This window comes from Xenia sp. Carnegie-2017, unplaced genomic scaffold (genome assembly GCF_021976095.1).
Source record: "Xenia sp. Carnegie-2017 unplaced genomic scaffold, XeniaSp_v1 HiC_scaffold_3, whole genome shotgun sequence".
In the NCBI taxonomy this organism is placed as follows: Eukaryota; Metazoa; Cnidaria; class Anthozoa; order Malacalcyonacea; family Xeniidae; genus Xenia; species Xenia sp. Carnegie-2017.
Window position 1 is genome coordinate 108970 of NW_025813493.1, and position 27140 is coordinate 136109.

The 27140-nt window shown below is 36.2% G+C and overlaps 1 protein-coding gene and 1 long non-coding RNA gene across 2 annotated transcripts in view; one reads left to right on the forward strand and one right to left on the reverse strand.

The window, feature by feature from the left end:
- LOC124454690 overlaps positions 1 to 11770 on the forward strand; it is a 16563-nt gene extending 4793 nt beyond the window's left edge. The window contains exons 2-3 of the long non-coding RNA XR_006951570.1: positions 1555 to 1560; positions 11760 to 11770. This is a non-coding gene — a long non-coding RNA (uncharacterized LOC124454690). The remainder of the gene's footprint in view (positions 1 to 1554; positions 1561 to 11759) is intronic.
- LOC124454689 (pro-epidermal growth factor-like) lies at positions 5467 to 25418 on the reverse strand. The gene is made up of 6 exons (XM_047005466.1): positions 25011 to 25418; positions 24012 to 24128; positions 16403 to 16525; positions 15303 to 15419; positions 15038 to 15102; positions 5467 to 5726 (listed from the first exon to the last, which is right to left on the reverse strand). Exons 1-5 carry the CDS (start codon positions 25348 to 25350, stop codon positions 15074 to 15076), a joined length of 726 nt encoding a protein of 241 aa, XP_046861422.1. The 5' UTR covers positions 25351 to 25418; the 3' UTR covers positions 5467 to 5726; positions 15038 to 15073.
- Between the last annotated feature and the right edge of the window lie 1722 nt (positions 25419 to 27140).

Sequence of the window (27140 nt, forward strand, 5' to 3'; positions counted from 1 at the left end):
GAAACTTCTTCAAAACTGTTAACTATGGACGATGAATTACAAGAATATTTTTCTAACGTTATACTACAAGACCCTTCAGGGCATAACCAACTATCTGATTTGTACAGCAATAATCATTCAACATCAGGATATGAGAATTTCAGAGGACATTCAGCACAAGAATATCAAAATATGGAGTATGCTGGAAATGACATTGAAGATAATAAGTTTACGGTGAAATCAGAGCAGAATGAATTTTATTTAAGACAATGTACGAACAATATTTTTACGTTATCAGAAAATTCTAACGAAGCACATTCAGAACAAAATGATTTTTCTGACAATTTAATGCAAGTAGAAATAATTGATTATTTAAAATTGGTGAGTCCACTGTTACAAGTGGAAGTACCAGATTCTTTGCTGGACTATAAATTCTAAATTGAACTATCAATATTAGAATATTGATAATGTGAAAGTTATTTTAAAATGCTTTACAATGAGTTATTCAATTTTTAAATGAATATCATTGCCCAGCAAATAATTTGTTAAACACCCACTTAACAATAAAACTGTGTTAAATAAAATCAACTTTAGCGAACGTTTCGTTTTTAACTTAGGAAATCGATTACACCATTATAATGTAATCAATTATATGATTACACTGTAGACGTTAACCATTTTTCACAGGAATGATGTGAATATTTGGGTAGATATGGTCAAGTACACAAACGATTACATTTCTTCTTTTTTCACAGCATATTTTACGGTAGTCTTTACTCGGCAATGGCTTCTCCATGTTCAAATATTTTATTCATATTCTTCTCTAAATACTGTCCATGTGGAGCAAATTAACTGTTCTTTCAGAACACTTTATACAATCATGACGGAGTGCTCGCTTGTACATGTGTGTTCCCGACGTTCAATCGGCCATGACGTGCGCGCATCAGTTCGCTATCTCGCGCGACGAAAGCGACTGCAAAGGGTGTTTCAGCCTTACATAGTGCAGGTATAAATATTTGATTGACAAATTATTGCCATACACCATAAATATGACACAAAAAATTTCGCAATGGATTAAGTCTTCAACGGTTGTTAACTACTTGTAACGACTTTTTCCAACAGCTTAGCAAAAAAAATCCTGTATGAAGGAATAAATCTTTGATAAAGAAGCAAATGATAAAAACTTTGGTGAGAGCACCCTACCTTGTGCAACGAAAATCTCCGCAATGCCAGAACTGTTCAACAGTTGTGTTAACGTATTTTCGACTTCGTGAACGAGTTCTTTCAATAACTTCAAAGAAATATTCGCGTATTAAACAATTCAAACTCAGTGTGATGTTAAAAATCATATTAATTCGGCAACAAAAAAGAAATGTTGTAGAATACTTGCTTTAAAGGTCTCAGTCGGCCATCACGCTTATTTTTTAATTTTCAATTCAAGACGCCTGCTCAGACGTATACTCGTGCTCTGGTGATGAAATAATTTCCGTTTTGACCATCCGACCAAAACATGCCCTGCTGTAGAAGTGGGGGGGGAGGGGGGGGAGTTGCTTTACTGAACAAAAGAGTGCACAGATGTACGTAAGTTTCTCATGATATTCTGCATTATAAAGTTAAAATTAATAGGGTTACAATGTCAGTTTAAATGTGTACAAACTTTAAGTTTTTGTTTCCTATCCCAAACGAGCAAAGACGACGGAGGCTTAAATGGCTGAAAATGCTGACGGAGGATCGAGTAAACATCGTCTTCGTAAATAGAATAAATTAACGATCAACTTTCTGTGAGCCATAAAATAAGTTTATAACATAAACTCACATTGTGACAAAAAATGATGTGGCGTCTATTAATAACAACGTTTTATAACAACGAAATGATTAATTTGTTCATCAAAGAAAGCCGTAATTGCAAACACTCTCTTTAACACCAAACATACTGATGCTTTCCTGTTTTGTTTATGAAACGCAACATACTTTTCTATGTAATTGTCAATTTATGAGATTATTTACCAAATTTTACCAATATTTTTAAAAAATAATATCCCTGACGCTAAAAAGACCTTATCCACCGTGGATAGTGAGTATAAAGAAACAGTCAGGGGTCGGTCACTGCAACAACAACCCATGAAATGGAGCAAAGTTTGTTTTGATCCTTTTTATTAGCAATATGATGAAAAGACCTGGTAGCAAAGTTTTTCTGGAATGTGGTACAGTACTAATACCAACACTATTTCATAGAGGACTATGAAGGCAACTGGTATTAAATGTATAACAAATGTATGAAGGCAACTGGTATTAAATGTATAACTGGTATTAACTGGTATTAAATGTATAAATGTATTTAATGTATAATGTATTATATTTAATGTATTAACTGGTATTAGATGTTATTGTCTTAATGACCATAATGACATTATGAATTTGTCTATTCTAGAGAATTTTTATGTAGCCGGGTAAGCTTGCAACATATAATATAAGATCTAGAAAGACCAACTTACCGAAACATTTCTTTTTGGATTTGAAAAAATGTGTCTATTTGAGCATAGGCTTTCGTATGATCCTGGGATATTTAAGCACGAGTGTTCTTTGCTACAAGGAGAAGACTGACATTCGTCGGTATCGAATGTTTTACGATAAATTGTTTTAAAATTTGTACAATACAATAAACAACTTTATGTCTAATATAAAAATGTGTACCAGGTGAACATTTTTCATTTTATTTGTTGCTTTTGAACATTTCCTAATAGATCTTATGATAAATTAAAGAACATACATGATTGTCTTAAATTTTGCATATTACGTAATTGTCTTAAATTACATAATTCTCTATTATTTATGTACATAAAGAAGTTATAAATAATTGTCTTGAATTTTGATATTTGATTTGAACTAATTAATATTTAAAACTTCAAACAAACTCTGTAACAAATGGAAGTACAAATCTTTTCCTAAATCATACAGACTACGGTTGTTTTTGAGCTGTAAACAAGTGGAGGCAAAAAAGTGGCCAAAGTTTTTTACATTATACGTGAGTCAGTGGGAAAATCACGACTTCTTTAAATAGAGACATATCTACGCTGACCACTCAAACTAATTGCTGGTTACTATATCACGCTAGTTATTTGTTACATTAAGAAAGTGACATTTTAAGTACGATGTAAATGAGACATTTATTAGTAATTCCAATGTTTCACATGTTGCATAAAAACACAAGTAATAGTCTCAAAGTCAGTGGAAATTTTTGGTCAACATTAACAGAAGAAATTAATTAACGATCATTTACTGCGTGTACATGAAAGAAGAGTGCTTTACAAGCACTACAAGTACTAGTGCAAATAAAAATAGTTAAATCTGGTAATAGGATTGTTAAGGTAGCAGTTAAGGTGTAAATCATAACTAGTACCTACATAGTTAATAGGACTATAAAGTGTCACGTGTACGAACGATATTAGCTATTTCGAATTATTCTCGTCAATAAAAAACATATGAAAAACAACTTAGGCGTTAAAAACAATAAGATTGTTAATAGGAAAAATTCTTATATCAGATGCATATCAATTATTATATTCTTTCTTTACGTGGAATCAATAATTTAGAGTCTGTTAATTCAAGATGCTGAATTAACTTTGCAAAACGAAATGCATTGACTAACATAATTATGTCAAATTATAGCGTATCATCCAGATTAAATACTCTCAACAATTTATTTACAAAACAATCCTTCGAGAAAAATTTTTTACAAGAAGTCGGAAATACATGGAACCTAAAGCTAATAATTAAAACCAAAAGCTCAAATCTTACACCAGATACGCGAGATTTTACCCGAGACACGCGTGCTTAGTGTTTTGAGACTCTCGCATATAGTAATAATTGATTGACTTCACAAGCGTGTCTGGAGTAAATTCTCGCGTTTCTGGGGTAAAATCACGGCTTCAAAAAATTATTAAGGTTTTGTATTACAAGTAGCATTCCATGTATTTTACTTAAATGTTATAACACCATCGGCAATCATGTCACTATGTCGTTATGTTGTTGAGCTGTAAGGACCTAACGACGAAGATTAAAAAGGTTTGATCGAATTATAAGTGTTCTTTCTAAAAAAAGGTAAAGAAAATCGTTAAACCTTTTTCTTAGGCATAATGAAATGAAAATGTCTCATGTTCTTATCTAGGATAGTAAATGTATTCTATTGTAAACAGATTCTGTTAAAACCATTGACGTTTTAGCATTTCGTAAATATTTTGTCTAATAAAGCAAGGATGTTATTTACAAATGAAGTAATTCGTACACAAATTAATAAATAAAAGATGTTTACTGCATGTGTTTGCACAGGCTTATGCAAATCGAGGAGACCTTTGGGAGAACTCGAGAGCAGATCAGTGCAAGCCTGAGACCGAAGGTCGAGGGTTACACATGCTCAAGAGTTCTCACAAGCGTCTACAAGATTTGCATAAGCCAGTGCAAACACGAAAAACATCTTTTAATTTTTTTAAAAAAAAATAACAATAATACGAAAGAAAAAACCGTTATAATATTCTTTTAACGTATAGTCATGATTAATTTGCAAATTCTCTTTACTTGATTGATTGAATTGATTGGTTGAGCTCAGATCGTTTTTCCCAGACTAATGCAAACACAGGTCTAGACCAATCAGCGCACGTGTTTCATTGTGTTTATTTTATAATATGAAATAATGTCAAGCAAACGATACTTTAACGTTACATAATAGTAGATTTTCTGAATTGCCAAAACTTTCTGAGGGATACCGCACTGATCTGGTTATGATTCCTCACTGATATATGTCATGAGAAAGATTAACACTTCACTTTTGCTGTAGTCTGTACTAAGGAAAATTTCAAAAAAAATGAAATGTTTTCACTAATAATTTATAATATGCATTCATTGTACAATCATAAACATTGAAATTGAAGAAATTGTACTTTATGCTGTGCTTGATGCTTGATAAATCATAAATGATTAGAAACATAATCATTAATGAATGCAATATCTGACGTCAATTTCTAAAATCGTCATCCAATTTGAGTGAGACAAAATGATTCTTAATTTTTATTTCGATATTATACTCCAGATATTTCTGATTCCTACAATGCATCAATTTATTGGTAAATTAACCAAAGGATAACCAGTCCCAACACAAAAACTAAATGTCAAGATTTACAATAGATTGATTTTTTCAAGATTTCTTTTAATTACAAAGTATGTCGAGGTTTGACTCTCCTTTGGAAACACATCATAAAAAGATTTTATTAATTTTATTATAATGCAATCGCGATCATCTCTGGTTGGTGGGCAGTACAAGCGGCATGGTAGGTAGCAATCACCAGCATTGTCTCGCGGAATCCACGCAATAACTTTGTGTAACTTCAAAAGAAAATCTTACATCTTGATTTGTAAATTATCAAAAATAATGTAATTCAGTAAATCATTTGATTTATCAATAATATTTTATTCTTAGCAGAAATAAAATTCATCATTTTACTTTTTTTATACATTATGACAATATGTACATTTACTTTATATGATAATATGGTTGATTACAACTTGTTACACGTAGTTTTGTATTACAGATACATTTTAACAATGGATAAAAATGTCAAACACACAGCATTTTCTACATAAGCTTTTAAATTTTCTACGACACATTTTACGAAAAGCTTCTTCAATTAGAATTAGATTTTTAGTGTATTTCTTTGACATGATTCCCCATCACTAGGATCTTTCCTCATAACCTATAAAATTTTAAAAAAATTTAACTCTCAGAAAAGCGATTTCCTGCTTTCAGTATACATGAAGGATTATAGGAAAACTCTATCCATGATCTGAACAGGAAAAAAATCCGCAAATTTTGGCCAGTTTTAAATTTGTCTGTAATTACTACTAGTGTTTGCCAAGTCTTACACCATAATCAAATCAAAACAGTCAAAATCATAGTATTGTTCCTTGGTAGCAATAGAAAGATGAAGCACGTTATTTTTTGCAATGAAAAGTAAAAAGAACAATACAATACACTACAAAAAATTAATGCATCATCTTTCTTCCTGTGTGCAAGAAGTAGTATGCATGGAACATGATAAAACAAGCAATGTTCAAAGAGAATACTAATCTGGTAAACAATCAATTGCAATTGGGTAGTATGATTTAATAATGCAGGATGTAACAGATACCAACGAGAACATACACATCATTCATGAATACATAAAACTGTATGCATTATTCTTAGCTTCTCCCAAAGCTGCTGCAATATGGCTGTTCTATTCACATACTGAAAGGGAAGTATCAGACAAACACATAGCAAATGCATTTTGAAAACATGTAAATGCCCCATCCTTATGTTTTTGGTGAGCATAATATTTAGCATTCTAAAAAAATTCGATGCTGGTAAGGTAACACAGATGGAGTGATAAACTTTTATCCCCTACCAGTGAAATGGAGCATGCATTGTACACACAGTTCCCATCAGCCAGTGTATTAAACATAGAGAAGTATTTGCAATATTCAAAGAAAGAAAGTGATAAATACCAAACTTACATTTACTTTCAAGCTTCATAAAAATGATAAGAATACTTGGTGTATATTATAAACACATATTTTGATAAATCAGAGAAAAGGTCATGAATAAGGGTTTTCAGTGGAGCTGGTTGATGATGTTTGTATAAAAATGCAAATAGTGTAAAATAGTAAGTACATTTCCTGCACAGTCGAGTGTCAAAACAATATAGATAGTATATCATAGCACTTTGATGTCACATGAAAACATAGTGAGACCATATGTATAAAATAACACAAACACCAATTAGTAACACATATTTCATAACATCTATAATTATAAATAATTTTACTTTATTGGTAGACGATTTCCTTTGTAAAGTTAATGGTTAGGTTTCTTAGGTATATTATAGTTTGAAAACACTGTAAAACACACAATTAATCATTTCATCATGCATTATTCAATTTTTTGCCAGAACAAGAAATGCATAATATAGTTAGCTAGAATCATGAATATACTATCATCATGTATCCTAGCCAAAAACAATAGAAGACTCATAAATACTTTAACATGAAATAATTAAGAAAAGGAGCCTTTGATTTTCATCGTTCTCTCTGACTCTTAGGAAACTGTAGTTTTCAAAATTCGCACACAGCTGCACTGTAATCTGTTTACAATCACCTAAACGATTTCGTCCCTCAGAAATAGCTTTTTCGCATTGTTTTCGAAGCAATATTAATTCACTAGTGAAGTGATATCCTTCGAGTTATAATGCTAAAAAAGGTCGATGACTTTCGATAAAGCAATGGAATCCATGTTTTTAACCGGAATTGTCGAGAATATTGTCCGAATATAAACTGACAACACGCACGGCACGCGTGAGTGGATATTAGGATTAAGTAATTTTTAATTCAGTCGAATTACTATGAAATTGCGCGATAAATATTGCGCAACCGTGGCCAACTGTGATCTTCCACAATCAGGTGATCAAAATTGTGAGCTTTAATTAGTTAGACACCCTTTAGAATAACGTCACTGTGGATAAAAATACCGAAATTGCGCAAGAAAGCGCTCACTGACCATGTCCAATGGTAAGATTTGCGGTCGCCTTTTTGATTGTAACAATAGTATACAGAGCGTTGCCGCTGGCGCCCTTCACCTTGAGAAAGCGTCGTTTCTAGCGCACCTCACAGTTTGAGATGGAGTATACACAAATCTAAGTGCCCCAGCCCTAGCTCGCTTACGTACTTGTTGTAATTAAACTAGCATAATTACAGCGAAGGTCAAACCCAGGACAACGGCAGGAGCCAAAGACGTTGTCAACTTGTTGTCAAAGGAAAAATCGAATATACAAAAAGCCAACGGGCGCTGCCGAGTCTGTGACAGAGGCGTTTCCTAGTTTCTTTCTAAGAGTGAACTTCTGGATAAAAAGGGAGGAAGAATAAGAGGTTTGAATAGTGCCCTTCCATTTGGTATTAATCCTATTGATTTCGCAATCAAAGCCGCGGATAAAATTGATAAAATCAGAAAAGCTTGGTGAACACAACACATCAAACTAAAACATAGTCAAGTGAAAATGACGGTCGCGTTTTGTATGCGTTGCAAAAGACTGCAACCAGTTATAAGTGGTATAGTTGCAAACACTAACGGCAACCCCAGACTTGCAGGGTGCTGTGGTGTATGTGGTAGTGCTGTTTCTAGGTTTCTTTCCCAAAGCGAATCTCGTCGTAATGGAGGAAAAATAATCGTTTCTACGGATGGAAGCGTTGAGGAACGCCTCGTAGAGGCCTACTACAGTCCTGCGGGGTACTGGCGCGGCATTGCTGCTACCCCAAAGCTGGCTAAAGAGGCTGGCGTCGGCGAGGATGAGGCTCATGAATGGCTAACAAGCCATCTGGCAGATCTACTTTCCCGCACCAGTGCGAAGTGCTATCCCCAGACCTAAGTTTGATATCAGCACCCCAAAAGAGATCCACCAGGCCGATCTCTTGTATCTGCCTCACGATCGAGTCGGAAGACGCACATTCAAATACGCATTGACGGTCGTCTACGTAGCAAGTCGGTATAAGGAGGCCTAAGCAATCACAGACAAGACAGCGACTCAGGTTGGGAAGGCGTTAGAGTCTAATTATGCCCGTGGGCCTCTTCGAAGGCCTAAAATTTTACAAATCGAACCTGGTTCGGAGTTTCGCGGGGCTGTGCAAAAAGCGTGTGATAAAAATGGTGTCACAATTTTAACGGGGTAAGATTGGAGTTTATAGAGATCAGGGGATGGTAGAAAGATTTAACCGAACTTTGGCGGAGCGATTGTTCGGTTACCAGTATCATCGCGAGCTGGCTGAGCCTTCAACTCGGAACAAAGAATGGGTATCAAGATTAACTGAGGTGGTTGAAGCGCTCAATAATGAAACTACCCGTTTTACGGGCGAAAAGCCTTCCCCTTCGAATCGGAAGAAGAGCGTTAAGGCCAAACCCGCTGCGCCGGCGCTTCGTCCAGTTGGTTTCAAAGAGCGACGCTTGCCATCGGATGTTGTGGTGCGGTATTTGTATGCGCTTGGCGAACTTGAGGGTGGCGAATGGCGTAGGGCGACCAATCCTTTATGGAGTGTGACCTCCTATCAGGTCGAGCAAGCTGTGTTTGAGGGTGGGAAGCCTGTGTTGTATTATTTGACCGATGGGCCCAAGTGCGCGATTGTACGCGAGGAGCTCCAAGTGGTTCCCTTTGGGACCGAAATACCGCTGGCTTAGTTGATGGGGTCCTGTCACGCTTTTTATGAAAGGTTTCACTACCAGGTACTACCTTACGCTTAGCCGTGGAGCAGCTCTTCTACTGTAATTATCACATCAGAACTAATCATCAGCATAACTACGCATTTATTATTTATTCGCCTGCGGCACCGGCTTCCCTATGCCCGTATGCTAGGGTAGAGATCCCATCGGCCGCGATCCAGCGCTTCGTGTCCAGCGGGCTCAACGATGTCTTGTTGACATGCTCGCCGAAGATCTGATGCCCACGACTGCGCAGCACATCCATACCGTGGAGGAAGCACTTTGCTTCAAATAGCGCCTTTTTAACACCTTTGGCTTTGCGCTCCTTCAGACCATCGGCTTTCAGGATAGAGTACATCTTGGGCCTGAGCCCCACAAACTCAGCGATTGGCACCCCAGCGCACTCGTCCTTCAATTTCCCCAGCACCTTCTTGTTGGCTGTGCTGAACAGCGGATGGTCTTTGGGGTAGTTGCTGGTGTCGTACTAACCGGCGTTGCGTCTCATGTCGGCGTACACGTGCTCAGTCTGCATCTCCAGCATAAGGCTGTCGGTGTCGGTGTAGAGGAGCTCTGCTGACGACCATTACTGCACCTTGAGATGGTTGTAGTAACAGACGTACATCAGATGCTTCGAGAGGTCGAGAATGCTCATGCCCACGAAGACAGGCCGGTTGAGCAGCAGACTGCTTTTATTCATGTGAAGGGCTGCGAGGTCTCCCGCATCGCCAAAGATGAGATGCCGATTGTATGTCGGCTTGGCGATAAGTTTGCGGAGTTTCTCGATTTCGCTTCTTCGGAGAAGCTTCACATCGACACGCTTTCGGAGGTTTTCCATCGTCTTGCCAAAGACGCTGTTATTCAGAAGCTTGTAGAGGTTGACTTTAAAGTCACTCTTTGCCTTCTTCCGGAGTTCGGTGTTTTTCCGGATGTAGAGCTCCATCCATGGGCTTTGATCGAAGCGGAGCGCTCTGTGAATCTTTTTCAGGCGCATGCCAAGCTGAAGAGAGGGCTGTAGATTCCGATAGTGCAAGACGTATTGGGCCTTGTCGCGCAGATTGGGGACCAGCTTTTCGACCTCGTGAGACGCACCCCCATACATCTGTTTGAGGAGATTTTGCTGGTAATCCGACATCCACGCGTTGTCGACCTTCAGGCGTTCTGGCGCTAACGGATATGCATTGTGCTCGTCATGCAGCTATTCTGGATACTCCAGATCGACTTCGAGAATGTAGCCCTTCTCTGCATCCACAGGATGGTCCAGGGCCGCCTTCACATCCTCTTTGGCGACTCACTCGAACGCGCCTCTTGGCAGCGGCTGCGACATCACCCAGCCGTGCAGGTTGTTGGCGTCGTAGTACTGGATCCAGCTTTGGAGCTTCCCCAGGATCGTAGTCTGGCCCTTGGGGTTGTTGACCTTGGCGAAGCGCCTGCTGGCCATGCTGATCCCACCGCACAGGCCCTTCTAGATGAAGAGATGCATGTCAATGTCGGTGAGCAGCTCGAGCTCCACCCCTGTGTGCTTGAGGAGAGCATCCAAGCTTAGGCCGGGCTCGTGTAATAGTGGGCCGGGTCTAGCCGGTATCGCTCGAGGCACAGCTTTCGGAAGTTCTCGAAGACGTCAGCGAGGAGGAGGACATCGGTCCAAAGGTAGAGGTCGTAGTAGTCACCGAGGTTTGTGCAGCCGAAGGCCTCCCAGACCCCTTTTCCGTGGGCGTAGTCACCATCGGTTATACCTTCGCCGGAGAGCTTGCTGTAGAAAGCCTCCTTCGGCGGGAGGGCCTCCTCGTCGAATCGGGGCCAGCTGTCCATGTACTCGTAGGGGTGGATCCCCTTCCCGAGCAAGGGGGTACGCCTCTGGAGGTTCAGCTCGTAGTCTGCTGTGATGCGAATGTCTTGCGGGTCGCTGGCTTTCACCAGGCGATCCAGGCTTGAGAGCATGAACGGGGCGCTGTCGATGAATCGGCCCTGGCCGATGCTGAAGAAGATTTATTTCTCGGCGTTGTTGGGGATGCAGGTGATCTTCCTTTCAGTCTTTGCGTTAGTCTGCATGATGAGATGGCTGTCGTATCCCCGCAGGTTGTGAAAGACAACCTGTAAGGTTGTCATATTCGGGTTGAGCTGCAACTTCAGGTTGCACTCATTGTGGGCCGCACCTCGGTACTTGCCAGTAATGTGGCAGTGGTTTCGCACGGAATTGCCTTCGAGGGGCTTGCTGCAGACGTGGCAATTTGTGGCTTTCCTGTGGCTCCCCCAATCCTTTCCTGTCATGTGCATAGGTTCGGGGTTAGCCAACACCGTCTTTATCTTGCGCTCTTCTTCTTGGAGCGCTTCCAGGAAATGCTTGGCCTTGTCGGGCCCTCGGTAGAGCTGCGGCGGCTGAGTTTCCCAATCCGAACGAACGACTATGAATGATTAGCAGCATGTCTCGTGTCTGGAAGTTTGCTGGGTGCCGCTCTTTTCGGGGTTAAGCGCGGGGCCCTCGGTCTTAAAAAGCAGGCTCTCGAAGTCTGCGTAGATTATGAAGGGCGCTTTGAGCTGCTTGTGGTAGTTCTCAAGGCGGATTTTGTCATTTGCTTCTGGGGGTTGGTATTCTGATAGCAACCGCGGCCTGGTTTATGCCTCGACATTCAGGTTTATGCTCTTCCAACAAAACCTGCCTGGCGAAGCCTTGAAGGCAACGCTCACAGAAGTGCAGCTGATGGGGACCACTCTGGTTGAGAAAGCGGTTGAAGTTCTTGATCCAAGTGTAATGGTGTTTCTCAGGATTTTTCGAATCCGAGACGAGAAAGAGATTCACAGTCTTGCGAGCTCTCTCTACTTTGCTTAGACTGCAAGGAACGACGCCGCCTTCCCACCCGTACACGTTGATAGCAAGGTCGTTCTCAGGCTCTACTCGTTCGAGCTGAGAGAGTGGTGTGGGTGCGCTCCGCACAGTCAAGGCCGTCTTCAGTGGGATACTTGCCCGGCCGTCGCGGGTCTTTAGCTGCAGGAAACAGCGCAGCCCTTAGAGACCAGCGGAGGCAGTCGTCGTCTTTGTTTTTCACGTTGACGATTGCCTTCTTATTTTTGACGCCGGTGGGGAGAGGAAGGTATGAGCCTCCGCGTAAAGGCTGATAGTGAGCGATGTCAAGCCAGAGTGTTTTGACACGATCCACTATCCACCCAGACCCTTCCCGAGTGAACTTTCCCAATCTCTCCAGGATTGTTGGAAAGCTTCATGTAGGGCTTGCGGAATCTCATGCTCCTGTAGCAGCGTGATCTGCTTTGTCCGGAACACTGGTGCTTGAAGCACTTCAGTACCATTTGCTTCATCGTTCCGAAGCTCAACCTCTACAGCCAACTAGAACTTAACTCCTCGTAGAGCTAATAGCTCCTCGACGAGTTTGCGTTTGATGCAGGGTAGGGCGTTTCTGAGGATAGCCATCAAGTTGCGTTCGGAGGGGTGCCCGTTCGGCACCTGCATTTTCCAGGCTCTCAGATGATAGCTAAAAGCCTTCGTTTCATCACACTTAAGTTCAGTAGGTGGTGGGGGGTAGCCCTTGTGGGGCGTCGTGGTTTAGATTCAGCCAGAAGCTCATTGATGTATGCGTTCATCTCATCATCAATAGGCTCGGCGGGCCTGCGCTTGCGCGGTTTTGGGATAGGCATGCGCTTGGGTGGTTTTGGGATACGCGGAGTGACATTTTTTGGCGTGGGTGTCGGGTCAGCGGGAGGTTGATGAGCGTTAAGAGAGGCGTTCAGCCCGTGTCCACTGATTACACCTATGTCATATAGTTGCAGAAGTTTCTCGACAGTATTCATCTCAAGTGTCGCAAATTTTAGTGCTATATCTTACGCGAGATAATTCTCTAAATCGAAATTAATTCGGCGAGTACTCTAGCAAATCTCTTTGTTGCTTGTTTCTGTTTATAAATGAGCTTATGATGCACCCTATCCGCACCGCAGGCTTGACAAAGGATAGTTTTTGCCTGTGTTCTGACGCTACACTTACGACATGGTTGTGGAAGTCACCCGCCTTCACTTAATCGCTTCATATGAAGTCCACAGTATTCACCTATGGAGCTTCGCCCACATGTGGTGAGCTTTTCGGGTAGAAACCACGCACACTTGTTCTTGCCCTGCATCATGGCTGTCGAACGTTTGGATTACTCTATGAGAGTATATCTCTCTAAATAATAGACCCCCGACGGCCGGCCGCGCCGTCTTTGGCTCCTGCCGTTGTCCTGGGTTTGACCTTCGCTGTAATTATGCTAGCATAATTACAAGAAGTACGTAAGCGAGCTAAGGCTGGGGCGCTTAGATTTGTGTATACTCCTTCTCAAACTGTGAGGTGCGCTAGAAACGACGCTTTCTCAAGGTGAAGTGCGCCAGCGGCAACGCTTTCTCAAGGTGAAGTGCGCCAGCGGCAACGCTCTGTATACCACTGTAACAGCAAAACTGGACTCCGAACAGCAATCGAGTTACGTTTTGTAGGATAATCGTATTACATTAGACAAATCTAAACGGCGTAATAATACGATGATTTATAAAATCTGTCGCTTAATGCGAATTTCGAGTACGTCAACAAGTGCATTTCATGTGTTATTTTTTAGTGTTTTTGGTTAAAAAATAGACTCAATAAACTGAATAAACTAAGAAAATATATGTTTAATGTCTGAATTTCAAGGTTTTTTGTCGAATTCTGACCGTTTCCAGTGCCACATTGGATACCCCATGGATCCGCCCCTGTATAATACGTATTTACCGGCTGGGAGGTCCGTATGCGGAAAAAATATTTTCACAAGGTCTGCAACTTAATGTTGTGACTAAAATTGGATGCCTTTCAGCAAACTTCGCTTTGTCTGGACAGTAAAATGCACTCTTGCAACGACAACTTTCATCTGAATACACCTTGCTTATTCGTTAAACAATTTACATCGCTTTCAAATCAATTTTATAAAATTTGCATTTCACTTCGTAAACAAATACATTGCGAAAAGATATGTTGAGACTAAAATTGGATTTTCTACAAACTTTGCTTCGTCTGGATAGTAAAATTCACTCTGGCTATGATAAATATCATCTTAAGACATCCTGCCTACTCGTTCAACAATTTACATCGCTTTTAAATCATATTTAAAAATTTACATTTCAATTCGCAAGCAATAACATTGCAAAAAAATTACATTTGTGCCCACGGGCAGATATGCGTAAAAAGCTATCCGCCCATGCAGCCAATCAAATTGCTGGAAATCAAATAAATATCGCTTTGGACCGCTAAATAGAAATAAATGTATATTATTTACCAGAGCCTTTAAGACCTTGTGAAAATATTTTTTCCGTGAAGACCGACCTAAACGGTAAATAACATATTTTTATTTTTATTATAAAGAAATTTGCGTTGTAAAATAGCCGACACAGCTTGATATTGAAAAGAAAATTGGATTTTTTTTCTACAAATTTTACTTCTTCAGGACAGTAAAATTTAGTCTTGCTATGATGACTTTCATCTGAATACACTGTGCTTCATCGTTGAACAATTTACATCGCTTTTAAATCAATTTTAGAAATTTAAATTTCACTTTGTAACCAACTTATTGCTAAAAATATCACTTTTGGATCATAATTTAGGTATCGTAGAAAGATGCCCGCTACTGCAGCCAATCAGATTGCTGGAAATCAAAGAATATCGTTTCGTTTGCAATAATGAAAAATGAATTGAAATATTTTCGTGAAATTTAGTAAAAAATTCTATGAGGTTCTTAATTTTATACATGAACATCGTAAGAAAAAATTTAAATTCACCTTTGTATAACCTTTTCAAATTTTTTGGCAACATCATCAACGGAGGCAATCTCCTCGCCAACCAACTTTAAAAAAAATACAAAGAAAAAATTTTACAATGAACTTTAGAACTTCAACATGCTTCATTTGCTGATAAAATGTAACCATCTATTATATATAGACTAGTTAAATTCTTTGCTTCGGTCTTTTGTCTATATTTTGCAGGAATCTTTCTTATAGCTTTGGATAGTATAAACATTTGTCATAGAGCATTTATAAAACTTACAACTCTCTCTAGACAGCCAACAATTACCCCATCCACGTCGTATGCAATGGAATGAGCCTGGAGCATTACAGCAAAAGCAAAAAGAGTGACAAGGAGAAGACTGACATTCGTTGATATCTATAATAATAAAAAGTCAAAAAAGCTGTAATAACTTGAAATAAACAGAAAGACAAATACCTGTTTTTTAAAGGCTTACACCTAACCACACACAGAGAATGAAGTTTCAAATTCTTTTTATGTGCTTGCTGTTGTCATTGTTGATTGATAAACTTTATTTAAAATAATTAATTAGCCTTTTCAGCAATAGATACATGAAAAATGGCAATTGCACTTTTGCACTACACATAATTTTTTGACCATATGCAATAACTCAAATGACAGATGACATATTTTAAACCAACAACCTAAGAATATTATAAACAATGACGGGGCTTTTAGTTAAGAAATAAAAGTTGTTTAATGTATTTGCACAGGCTTATACTATCCCCGAGGAGACCTTTGGAAGTTAGAGCTTGAGAGCTGATCGAGAATTTGAAAGTTCTCACAAAACGTCTCTAAGGTTTGCATAAGTCAGTGCAAACACGAAAACATCATTTATTTCTTTTATAAAACAACAATAAAGTGAAACAGACAAATTGAAAACAGACGTTTTAACTTTACCCCTAAAATGCATTTATGATCGATTTGCAATTTGATTGATTTGATTGGTTGAATTCATATCTGTTTTGCACAGATTAATGAAAACACGGCTACTGACCAATCAGAACCACATTTCACTGTCTTTACTTATAAATTGAATTCTAATTAAGTGAATGCCAACTTTATGTTGGTTTCACATTAAATGCTCATTTTAAACAAGCTTAAGTCAGTTCTAATGTAACATAAACCACTAATTGTTATCTATTTAGCTTTTAATTCACTTAATCAGCAGAGACTTTCGAGAAACGCCCTTCTTGAGTTAGCTAATAATTTGTTCATTTAAACACAAGACCTTCTCAAGCATTTCCAATATTTTAATAGTTCAAGCAGTTTTCAAAAAACTTTCATGAAGTCACGTAAGCTTGCAACATAAGTCAAAAGATCTAGAAAGACCAACTTACCGATACATTTCTTTTTGGATTTGTCAAGTTTGTATCCAGTGGAGCATCGACATGCGTAGGAGCCTGAGAAATTTATGCATGACTGATCTTTGCGACAAGGAGAAGACTGACATTCGTTGATATCTATAATAATAAAAAGTCAAAAAAGCTGTAATAACTTGAAATAAACAGAAAGACAAATACCTGTTTTTTAAAGGCTTACACCTAACCACACACAGAGAATGAAGTTTCAAAATCCCCTCGCAAATTTTCATGGCGTAGCTATAATTTGAAATATTTTGGCAAAAAAACATGCCATTGTTGAATACATTAAATTGCCATTACTTTATAGGAGCGCGATTTCTGTGTTGCAATCATTGAGTATGAGTGTGATTGAAGTTTTAGAATACAAGCAAAATTCAGTAAATTCACGCAAAAAGTACTCATTCATCATATATCATACACCATTTGTTTCATATATGAAACATATCACCTTGTATATATCAAAAATGTTGAGACTACTATTACAAAAAAATTCCTAGAATCACTTGACCAACATTTTTTGATATCAGGGTCAGGCAGACTAAATAAAGTTTTTTAAAATTCCAGTGACGGGTAGCTAATGTAATCAAAACTAATATTACTATGGACAATGTTGTTTCCTTTACATTGATTTCAAACTGATTGCCTACTCGATGGTACTTGATAAACTAAAAGATTTTTATATTCAACGGAAATCTCAGGGAGGTAGTAGATCAGAGATGATCTCCCCCAAAGATAATTTATGTCAAAAATTTTAAAGTTATAAGGAAATGTAACAACAACTAATTGTTCTTAAATTCAGGGGAAAATGCTGCAATAAGAGTAATTCAATTGAAAATTCAATACTAAACCTACTATATCTCCAATCTACTTTCTTTTTATGTGCTTGCTGTTGTCATTGTTGATTGATAAACTTTATTTAAAATAATTAATTAGCGTTTTCAGCAATAGATACATGAAAAATGGCAATTGCACTTTTGCACTACACATAATTTTTTGACCATATGTGTTAACTCAAATGACAGATGACTTATTTTAAACCAACAACCTAAGAATATTATAAACAATGACGTGGCCTTTAGTTAAGAAATAAAAGTTGTTTAATGTATTTGCACAGGCTTATACCATCCCCGAGGAGACCTTTGGAAGTTAGAGCTTGAGAGCTGATCGAGAATTTGAAAGTTCTCACAAAACGTCTCTAAGGTTTGCATAAGCCAGTACAAACACGAAAACATCATTTATTTCTTTTATAAAGCAACAATAAAGTGAAACAGACAAATTGAAAACAGACGTTTTAACTTTACCCCTAAAATGCATTTATGATCGATTTGCAATTTGATTGATTTGATTGGTTGAATTCATATCTGTTTTGCACAGACTAATGAAAACACGGCTATTGACCAATCAGAACCACATTTCACTGTCTTTACTTATAAATTGAATTCTAATTAAGTGAATGCCAACTTTATGTTGGTTTCACATAAAATGCTCACTTTAAACAAGCTTAAGTCAGTTCTAATGTAACATAAGCCATTAATTGTTATCTATTTAGCTTTTAATTCACTTAATCAGCAGAGACTTTCGAAAAACGCCCTTCTTGAGTTAGCTAATAATTTGTTCATTTAAACACAAGACCTTGTCAAGCATTTACCATATTTTAATAGTTCAAGCAGTTTTCAAAGAACTTCCATGAAGTCACGTAAGCTTGCAACATAAGTTAAAAGATCTAGAAAGACCAACTTACCGATACATTTCTTTTTAAATTTGTGAAGTTTGTATCCAGTGGAGCATCGATATTCGTAGGAGCCTGGGATATTTATGCACGAGTTATCTTCGCCACAAGGAGAAGACTGACATTCGTTGGCATCTATAATAATAAAAAGTCAAAAAAGCTGTAATAACTTGAAATAAACATTAAGACAAATGCCTGTTTTTTAAAGGCTTACCCCTAACCACACACATCGAATGAAGTTTCAAAATCCCCTCGCAAATTTTCATGGCGTAGCTATAATTTGAAATATTTTGGCAAAAAAACATGCCATTGTTGAATACATTAAATTGCCATTACTTGGTAGGAGCGCGATTTCTGTGTTGCAATCTTTGAGAATGAGTGTGATTGAAGTTTTAGAATACAAGCAAAATTCAGTAAATTCACACAAAAATACTCATTCATCATATATCATACACCATTTGTATCATATATGAAACATATCACCATGTATACATCAAAAATGTTGAGACTACTATTACAAAAAAATTCCTAGAATCACTTGACCAACATTTTTTGATGTCAGGGTCAGGCAGACTAAATAAAGTTTTTTAAAATTCCAGTGACGGGTAGCTAATGTAATCAAAACTAATACTACTATGGACAATATTGTTTCCTTTATATTGATTTCAAACTGATTGCCTACTTGATGGTAAATGATAAACTAAAAGATTTTTATATTAAACGGGAATCTCAGGGAGGTAGTAGATCAGAGATGATCTCCCCCACTGATAATTTTTGTCAGAAATTTAAAGTTATAAGGAAATGTAACGACAACTAATTTTTCTTAAATTCAGGGGAAAATACTGCAATAAGAGTAATTCAATTGAAAATTCAATGCTAAACCTACTATATCTCCAATCTACTTTCTTTTTATGTGCTTGCTGTTGTCATTGTTGATTGATTGATAAACTTTATTTAAAATAATTAATTACCCTTTTCAGCAATAGCTACATGAAAAATGGCAATTGCACTTTTGCACTACACATAATTTTTTGACCATATGCAATAACTCAAATGACAGATGACATATTTTAAACCAACAACCTAAGAATATTATAAACAATGACGTGGCCTTTAGTTAAGAAATAAAAGTTGTTTAATGTATTTGCACAGGCTTATGCCATCCCCGAGGAGACCTTTGGAAGTTAGAGCTTGAGAGCTGATCGAGAATTTGAAAGTTCTCACAAAACGTCTCTAAGGTTTGCATAAGCCAGTGCAAACACGAAAACATCATTTATTTCTTTTATAAAGCAACAATAAAGTGAACAGACAAATTGAAAACAGACGTTTTAACTTTACCCCTAGAATGCATTTGTGATCGATTTGCAATTTGATTGATTTGATTGGTTGAATTCGTATCTGTTTTGCACAGACTAATGAAAACACAGCTATTGACCAATCAGAACCACATTTCACTGTGTTTACTTATAAATTGAATTCTAATTAAGTGAATGCCAACTTTATGTTGGTTTCACATAAAATGCTCACTTTAAACAAGCTTAAGTCAGTTCAAATGTAACATAAACCACTAATTGTTATCTATTTAGCTTTTAATTCACTTAATCAGCAGAGACTTTCGAGAAACGCCCTTCTTGAGTTAGCTAATAATTTGTGCACTTGAACACAAGACCTTGTCAGGCATTTCCCATATTTTAACAGTTCAAGCAGTTTTTCAAAGAATTTTCATGAAGTCACGTAAGCTTGCAACATAAGTTAAAAGATCTAGAAAGACCAACTTACCGATACATTTCTTTTTGGATTTGTCAAATTTGTATCCAGTGTAGCATAGGCATATGTAAGAGCCTGGGATATTTATGCATGACTGATCTTTGCCACAAGGAGAAGGCTGACATTCGCTGATATCTAATGTTTCACAATAAAGTTGTTTGAATATGTGTACCATAAATTAAGCACTTTTATGTCTAATTTAAAGATGTGTAATAAATAAATATGAAATTTTTTGTTTAATTTATTAGGTTTGAATATTTCTTAATTGATTTTACGAGAATGTAAAAACATAGTTGTCCTAAAATTATAATACATGTATTTGATATGAACAAATCAACATCTAAAACGTCAAATAAATTCTGTAACAAATGAGAGTATCGTGAGATCTGTGATTTTTGGGACTTTATGTATTAGTAATTTATTTGTAACACAACTTTCTAGATTCGTTTAGACAAATATTTTTGTAAATCAAACAGACTACGTTTGATTTTTGAAAACAAGAATGAGTCTATTAACAGAATACATTAATTAACGATCATTTACTGTACACAATAGAAGATTGCTCATCAAGGGCTACAAGCAGAACCACACATAAAGAAAGTTAAATCTGGTAGTGGGATTGATAAGGCGGCATTTATGATATAAATCAAACCTAGTTCTTACATAGCTAATAGGACTATGAATTATGAAGTGTGACGTGTACCCACGACGGTTGCTATTTTGAATTATTTTCATCATTAATAAAAAAAAACGAAAAACAACTTAGCCATTTAAAGCAATGAGATTAGCTTTGGAAAAATTCACACAACAGAGGCATATTAATCATCATATCCTGTCGTTGCAAGTGTCAGAAATTTTGAGTTTGTTAATTCAAGATGTTGGATTACCTTTGCAAATGAAAATGCATCTACTAACAAAATTATATGAAATTAAAGCATATCATCTATACCAAACAAGCTCGACGGTTTACCCGCAATAAATCCTTTAAAAAAAATTTTTACAAGAAATGGAAAAATCATATTTGATCCAAGCATGTCGTCATTGATATGCATATCTTGGTATGAAAAGCAGCGGTATTTGGAGACGTTGCATCCATCCGTAAAATTTTAAAAAAATGTTATTCAATCAAGCCTTATTCATTGTTCCATCAAGCACTGTTTATTTTCAAATTTATTGTTTTCTAAGTAAATAAACACAGAAAAACCAACAAAACAAGACTAAATACAAGCAGGTTGGCTACGACCAGGTCCAAAACTAGAACGTTGATTGGAGGGGGGGTTGAATATTTATATATGTGCGAATATTCATGTTTTATGACCTAATGTGCTCAGCAGTAGGGCGTGACAGATAAAGAAGTTATGTAAATAGGAATGGCTAAGAAGGTATGGCATTTTCATTATTGCCTAAAAGCAGGTCTTTTGAATTTATATAAGTTTGGGGAAGCTTTATCTAAGGTTCCGTTTTTGATACATTTACTCGGGCAAATCTATTACTAAACATAACTCGCAATTAGTTTTGGTATTAAAGTGACCATTCCCTGCATATCAGTTCTTTATTGAATTGACATCTTTAAGTATGAGCCAATATACTTGCATTTTTTCAGATTGGCCAAATTTGGTACCACATTAATATTAGTTGAATATGTTAAATTATTTTTGGCGATAAGGGAATTATTTGTCTTCATGCCATTAACATTTCACCTTGGGCCATTGATTGAATCACTCTTAGTTGCACAAAAAGGTGAGAATTCGCTTTTAGTGCTCAACAATCTGCTACATTTTCGAATGAGTTATCTAGTTCTAACAATTTTTTGGCAGGAAAACAATAACTAAAGAATGCACCAATTTTACCACAAAATAGTACATTTATGTAAAGTACCTAATGTATTGATAATTATAGAAGCTACTCACAGCTTAAATTACGTCTCTCACGTTGACAGATGAAGTTATAAGGTTGCCAACATCCAACATCATACCACTTGGATTTATAACTTACAACGCAGTACTCTACATCAACATAATGAGAATCTTTCCAATACCATGATGGGAAACTGGGCTTGCCATTTTGAACTGTGTAGAACTGATCGTCGCTTTTATTGCGATACAAACCAATAAAATGAGGAGTTTCTAAGGGGGTTCTGTAAATGGCATTATTCTCAGCCTTATTCGTTGGAACAGCAAGATCTCCTCCCATCAGTTGACAAAGTTTTCTTGCTTCCTTCCATGTTGCTCTTTTTCCACTGAAGAAATAACAAGATGATTCTATATGCCACCAATTATAAGGACAGCTTCCTAGACGAATGAAAAAATAAATAAGACAACAATAACAAGTAATTATTTTTAGAATGATTTGTACGAATAGAATAGAATATTTACTATGCACTTTTAAACTGTAAAAGCTGATTAAAAATGCTTAAACAGGCAGGATTGTGTTTTGCAGACAGATGTTGTTTAAAACAAGTCTTTCAATACCTTAAGGGTTTTTAGGGAATGAGGAGGGTCTTTGAGCTGGTTTTGTAGAGTAGCCACAAATTGCAGAGTAAAGTATAATAGAATACAATTCTTAAAAAAATTGTATAGAACTTGTAAAAGAAATAAAAGAAATTGATTGTGAAGCTTATGTAGTCCGGCTAACACTTGACATTTTAATCATAAGGGGAAACCTTTGTGTTTAAATGGATGGTTATAATAATCTTTAAGTGTTGATGTGGATTTGTTATGTATTTATATTGTGCATAATCAACTGTCTGTTTTAGACTAATTCATTCCATAATATTGTAATGGAGAAAGAAATATTAAAATAAGGAAACCATAACACCAAAAATGTGCATGAACTTGAGGTAAGCTGTCAAATACAGCTCATTTTTACGCCCATTTTAACTAACATTCCTAATTTTCCAGATTAAAGTCAATTTCATTGTAATGTGTGCTTACATGAAATTTTTTTATGTCTGAATAAAAAATTCCAGTCTAACTCTATTAGCGTTAAATTGAATGGTAAGAAAGTCATTTGAAATTTTATTAAACCCAGTAGAAATTTAATGCCATCTACTGAAAAACGTTATTACACATTATTTACATACATTTTTTGTCTTTATTTATTGTACCTCTTAAAAGTATTGCTTATTTAGGTTTTTAAAGGTAGTGAATGCTTAATAGTAAAACCCAATTTCCTTACATCGAAAATTAACAAGATATGTATGAATGAACATTATCAATGCATACCTCCCAAACTAAGCGGCGAATGACTAATTGCGCGGCCTGTAAGCTTAGAAAAATTGTTGGGACTTTAAGTGATATAACTTTCTCCCAAAAAGTTTAGTATTTTGATGACGTTTCCGTTTCTTATGCTCCATTGCCTTTGCTTCAGCCTTGTTACTCATAGTGTAAACATAATAGAATAAATTTAAATTTCGAACGAGATAAACTCACTACTTTATGAGTTCTATACATAGAGCAATATAATAGTATATCGTACAGTTTCCAACAGGATATATTATTGGAATTTTGAAAATTTATCTCATCTAGGAGGTCTGGATACATATCTGTCAGAATGCTTTTTTAAGTTTGGATTTACAGAATTCTTAGTTTACGAAAGCCAAGCAATAATAAACTCAAGACAGTCTAATATGGTGTATCTAGGTTAGCAGGGCCATAAAGAGATTACTAACTTTAGGAGGAGTGTTAAACCTAACCTTAACCCTTACCCTAACCCTAACCCTAACCCCTCCTTAATGTAGAGAAACTCAAAATGTGTTAATGCTAACATATGCTATTGTCATTTAGAGAACCATACACTTTCAATGTTGTGTGCTTAGGAAGTTTTAAGTGTATTGAAGCTTTTCATAAATTTATTACTGATTTCCTGCTTGATTGTATTGATAATGATGAACTTGTATGTGTGGCTGTGAGCCTTATTTTTGTGGTCACATGTAAAATGTAGATGCAGCAAATTCCTTGCACAGAAGCAACAGCACAGAGAACAGCTCAGGATTCTCAACAAAGAACAAAGTTTTAAAACCGCACAGAGATGCTCTTTATCCATGATCGGTGATAAAAAATCTTCATAAAGACAGTAATAAATCCATACCTTGGCACGAGTTACATTCTCCTGAGTATCCTTCCATACACGTGCAGTTCAATGTCCCATTAATTTTACGATAGTATGTGTACGGTCCACACAAAGGAAAGTGAAAAGTGCTTGTCGCTATATCCATCAATAAAATTAAAAATAAAATCAACCAGGGATTTTAAACGAAACATATTCTTCCTCAAAGAACACAATTTGTCACTCAGTATGCACGTTGACGTACTCAGCAAGCAAGTTTGTTATGCAATGTTGGTATTTTTAGTGTTACGCATTTCGTAAAAACAAAACAATTAAATAAATGTTGAAAATTTACAGAGTATGAACAAATTTGCTGGCTGTTTGATACACTTTAAGGGATATACTAAAGAAGTAAGATAAATGAAAAATGTTTAGAAAATTATCAATTCATCAGTAGTTCTCACAAAATGTGTCAAAGCTCATGTATTTTGGCATGCCTTTAAAGTAAAATGAATAAACAATTAATCTCGAAAACCATGAGAGTACTTCGTAATCGCCTCAATTTGAACAGCATGCACAAAGAAAATGAAAAGTTTCAAATCTAGTTTAATCCAAAGATGTAAAAGTTTAAACTCTGTTTTGCAATATACTGAAATTTTAAGAAATTTGATAAACATTAAGCTCACTGCACAACATGCTCAATTTGGACGTTTTTGTCTTTCAATCTATTTTCATGATTTTTTTTATTTAAGACTGATTTCAAGCCCAAGTAATTGTTTAAATGATGTAAGAAACAATAAAGACTTAAATTTAACACCCAAGAAGTTTGATAAGAATAGACAAACGGCAAAATGTCCAAATTAGACACTTTGCACTTTGAACTTAATGTTCATCAAATTTTCTATAATTTTGGAAGGAAGAACAACCGTTTACTAAGGCAATGTAACTTTGAACTTTTAACGTCTTTCTATTTTATGAACATTAGCGTGGGAGTTTTGCAAGTCTTAGATTATTATGTCAAATAGGTAAATATTTACCTACCGTTTGAGTCAGGAGTGATACTGTGTATTGCTACAGCCAAATCAAGAGAAGCGTTGTTTACAGGAAGAAAAAATTTACGTCTCGTACGTTGATCTGTTGTGTTATGGACACTAACGACACTTCGTCCAACACTAGTCATGATATAAATATAATCCCCAAATACTGCCATGGGACCTCCTGAAGTTCCAAAATCAATTACATTATGGGAATAGTAATCACAAGAAAAAAGATTTCCGTTTGAAACTCGCCAATAAATTTTTTCTTTAGCCATGTCAAGCGTTAGATGATGTGCTATTGACTGAAGTGAAACTGAACGAATATGATGTTTATTTGCAGTCATGCTCCATAACCATAAGAAAAGTTCTGTACTTTCTGCCAAGAATAGATACCTTAATAAAAATATTTGTTTTGTACATTAGTTTTCTCTATACGTACTGAAATACATAAACAATTGGCAGGCTAATATATGCAAGAAAGGAAAGATAGAATACTTTTTTGGGTTAGACAAAGATGTTGTCAAAGTATTCAGAATTACCTTCATATATAGACGGTTTAATGGAACATATTCAAAAAATTTGATAATATAGCAACATAAAGCTATTGTAACTAACAGGAAAAGATCACCTTTATCATTTGAAATCTCTCTTTTAAAAACCGAACTAAAGTATATGAAGTAATTAAACATTGCATGTGGCTCAGAACAAAATAATAAATGTAATATGTTATTTTTATTCACATAACTTCTATAATGATTGGTATTGTTTGAGATTATTGTCGCAATGAGTAATGCTGTAGTTTGGAGTGGCTGCTGAATGAATTGTGTTGGTAATTGATAATGCTGAAAATTAGCTGATGCGTGGAATTTTTGTTCGAATTAAAAATTTGGTGTTGGTAAATGATATGCACCATTTAATGAAGATATTACCATAATTTCTAATTAGCAGCAATTTTAAAAAACACTTGAGAAAAACGACGATTTTTTTGAGAGCAAACATGTTTCGACATTATCAGAATGCCATCTTCAGTGCAGAATGATTAGTGTTAAGTAATTTGATACATAATATGATATGAGTAAATTAATTACAATGAGTATTAAGTATTAATAACTATAACGTAAGTTCTAAAAATAAGTATTAAGAATTTATAACAAAAGTATTATTATAAAGTAAATATAGTGTTCTAGTGGTGAACTTGGATATTTAAATCGGGATTAGTTTTATTAATGTGTAGAGCTTCCTTGATTTTGAGTGAGAAAGTGGATTGATCAGTGTCGATGATTTTAAAACAGGAAGGTGAGAATTTGTTTTTACATGAAGGAGAGGCTTAAAGATGTTTGTAGATAGTGGAGTTTTTGTCTGTGTGAGTATGTTCCTTTATCCTGGTAGATAATTGGCGAGAAGTTTCACCAATATAACGGGAATTACATCCCGCACATGAAAATTGATAAACTACCATAGATTTGGAAAGTTCGGGAAGTGGGTCTTTAAACGAAAATAAAGATTTTATTTTGAAAGATGTGAAAATAAGTTTAACGTCAATGTCAGTGCAATAGCGTTTAATGATTTGTGTGAGTTTGCGTTGTGTGTGTCGTGAGTAATCACCTATGTGAGGTAGTTTGAAATAACGTTTATTGTCAGGTTGTTGTATATCGTTAGTGTTAGTTGTGGAGTTAGATGAGTCAGTGCTTTTCTTGTTGTACAAATAGTGTTGTATAGTGTTGTTGATGAAATGAAAAGGAAAAGAATTACGTTGGAGAGTGAATATTAGTTTCTTTAAATCACGTTGAAAGCCGATGTCTGTGTTGTTGAGTTTCCGTGCTCTGTCGGTCAGTGTTCGTATCAGTCCAATTTTGTAATTTAATGGTGTGAAACTAAAAAGTTAGTCAGTAGTCCTGTATATGTTGGTTTGTGGTACGTAGAGGTCATACAGTTTTCATGTGATTTAGTTAGTAAGATGTCAAGAAAGGGTAACTGATTGTCTTGTTCGGTTTCGTATGTAAAGTTTATGCTTTGATGTTGTTTGTTGATGTATTCGTAAAGAGTAATGCTTCGTCTTGTTATGAAAAATACAAAAATGTCGTCAACGTATCACGGTAAAATAAAGGTTTGTTGTTGCTGTAGTTATTTAACC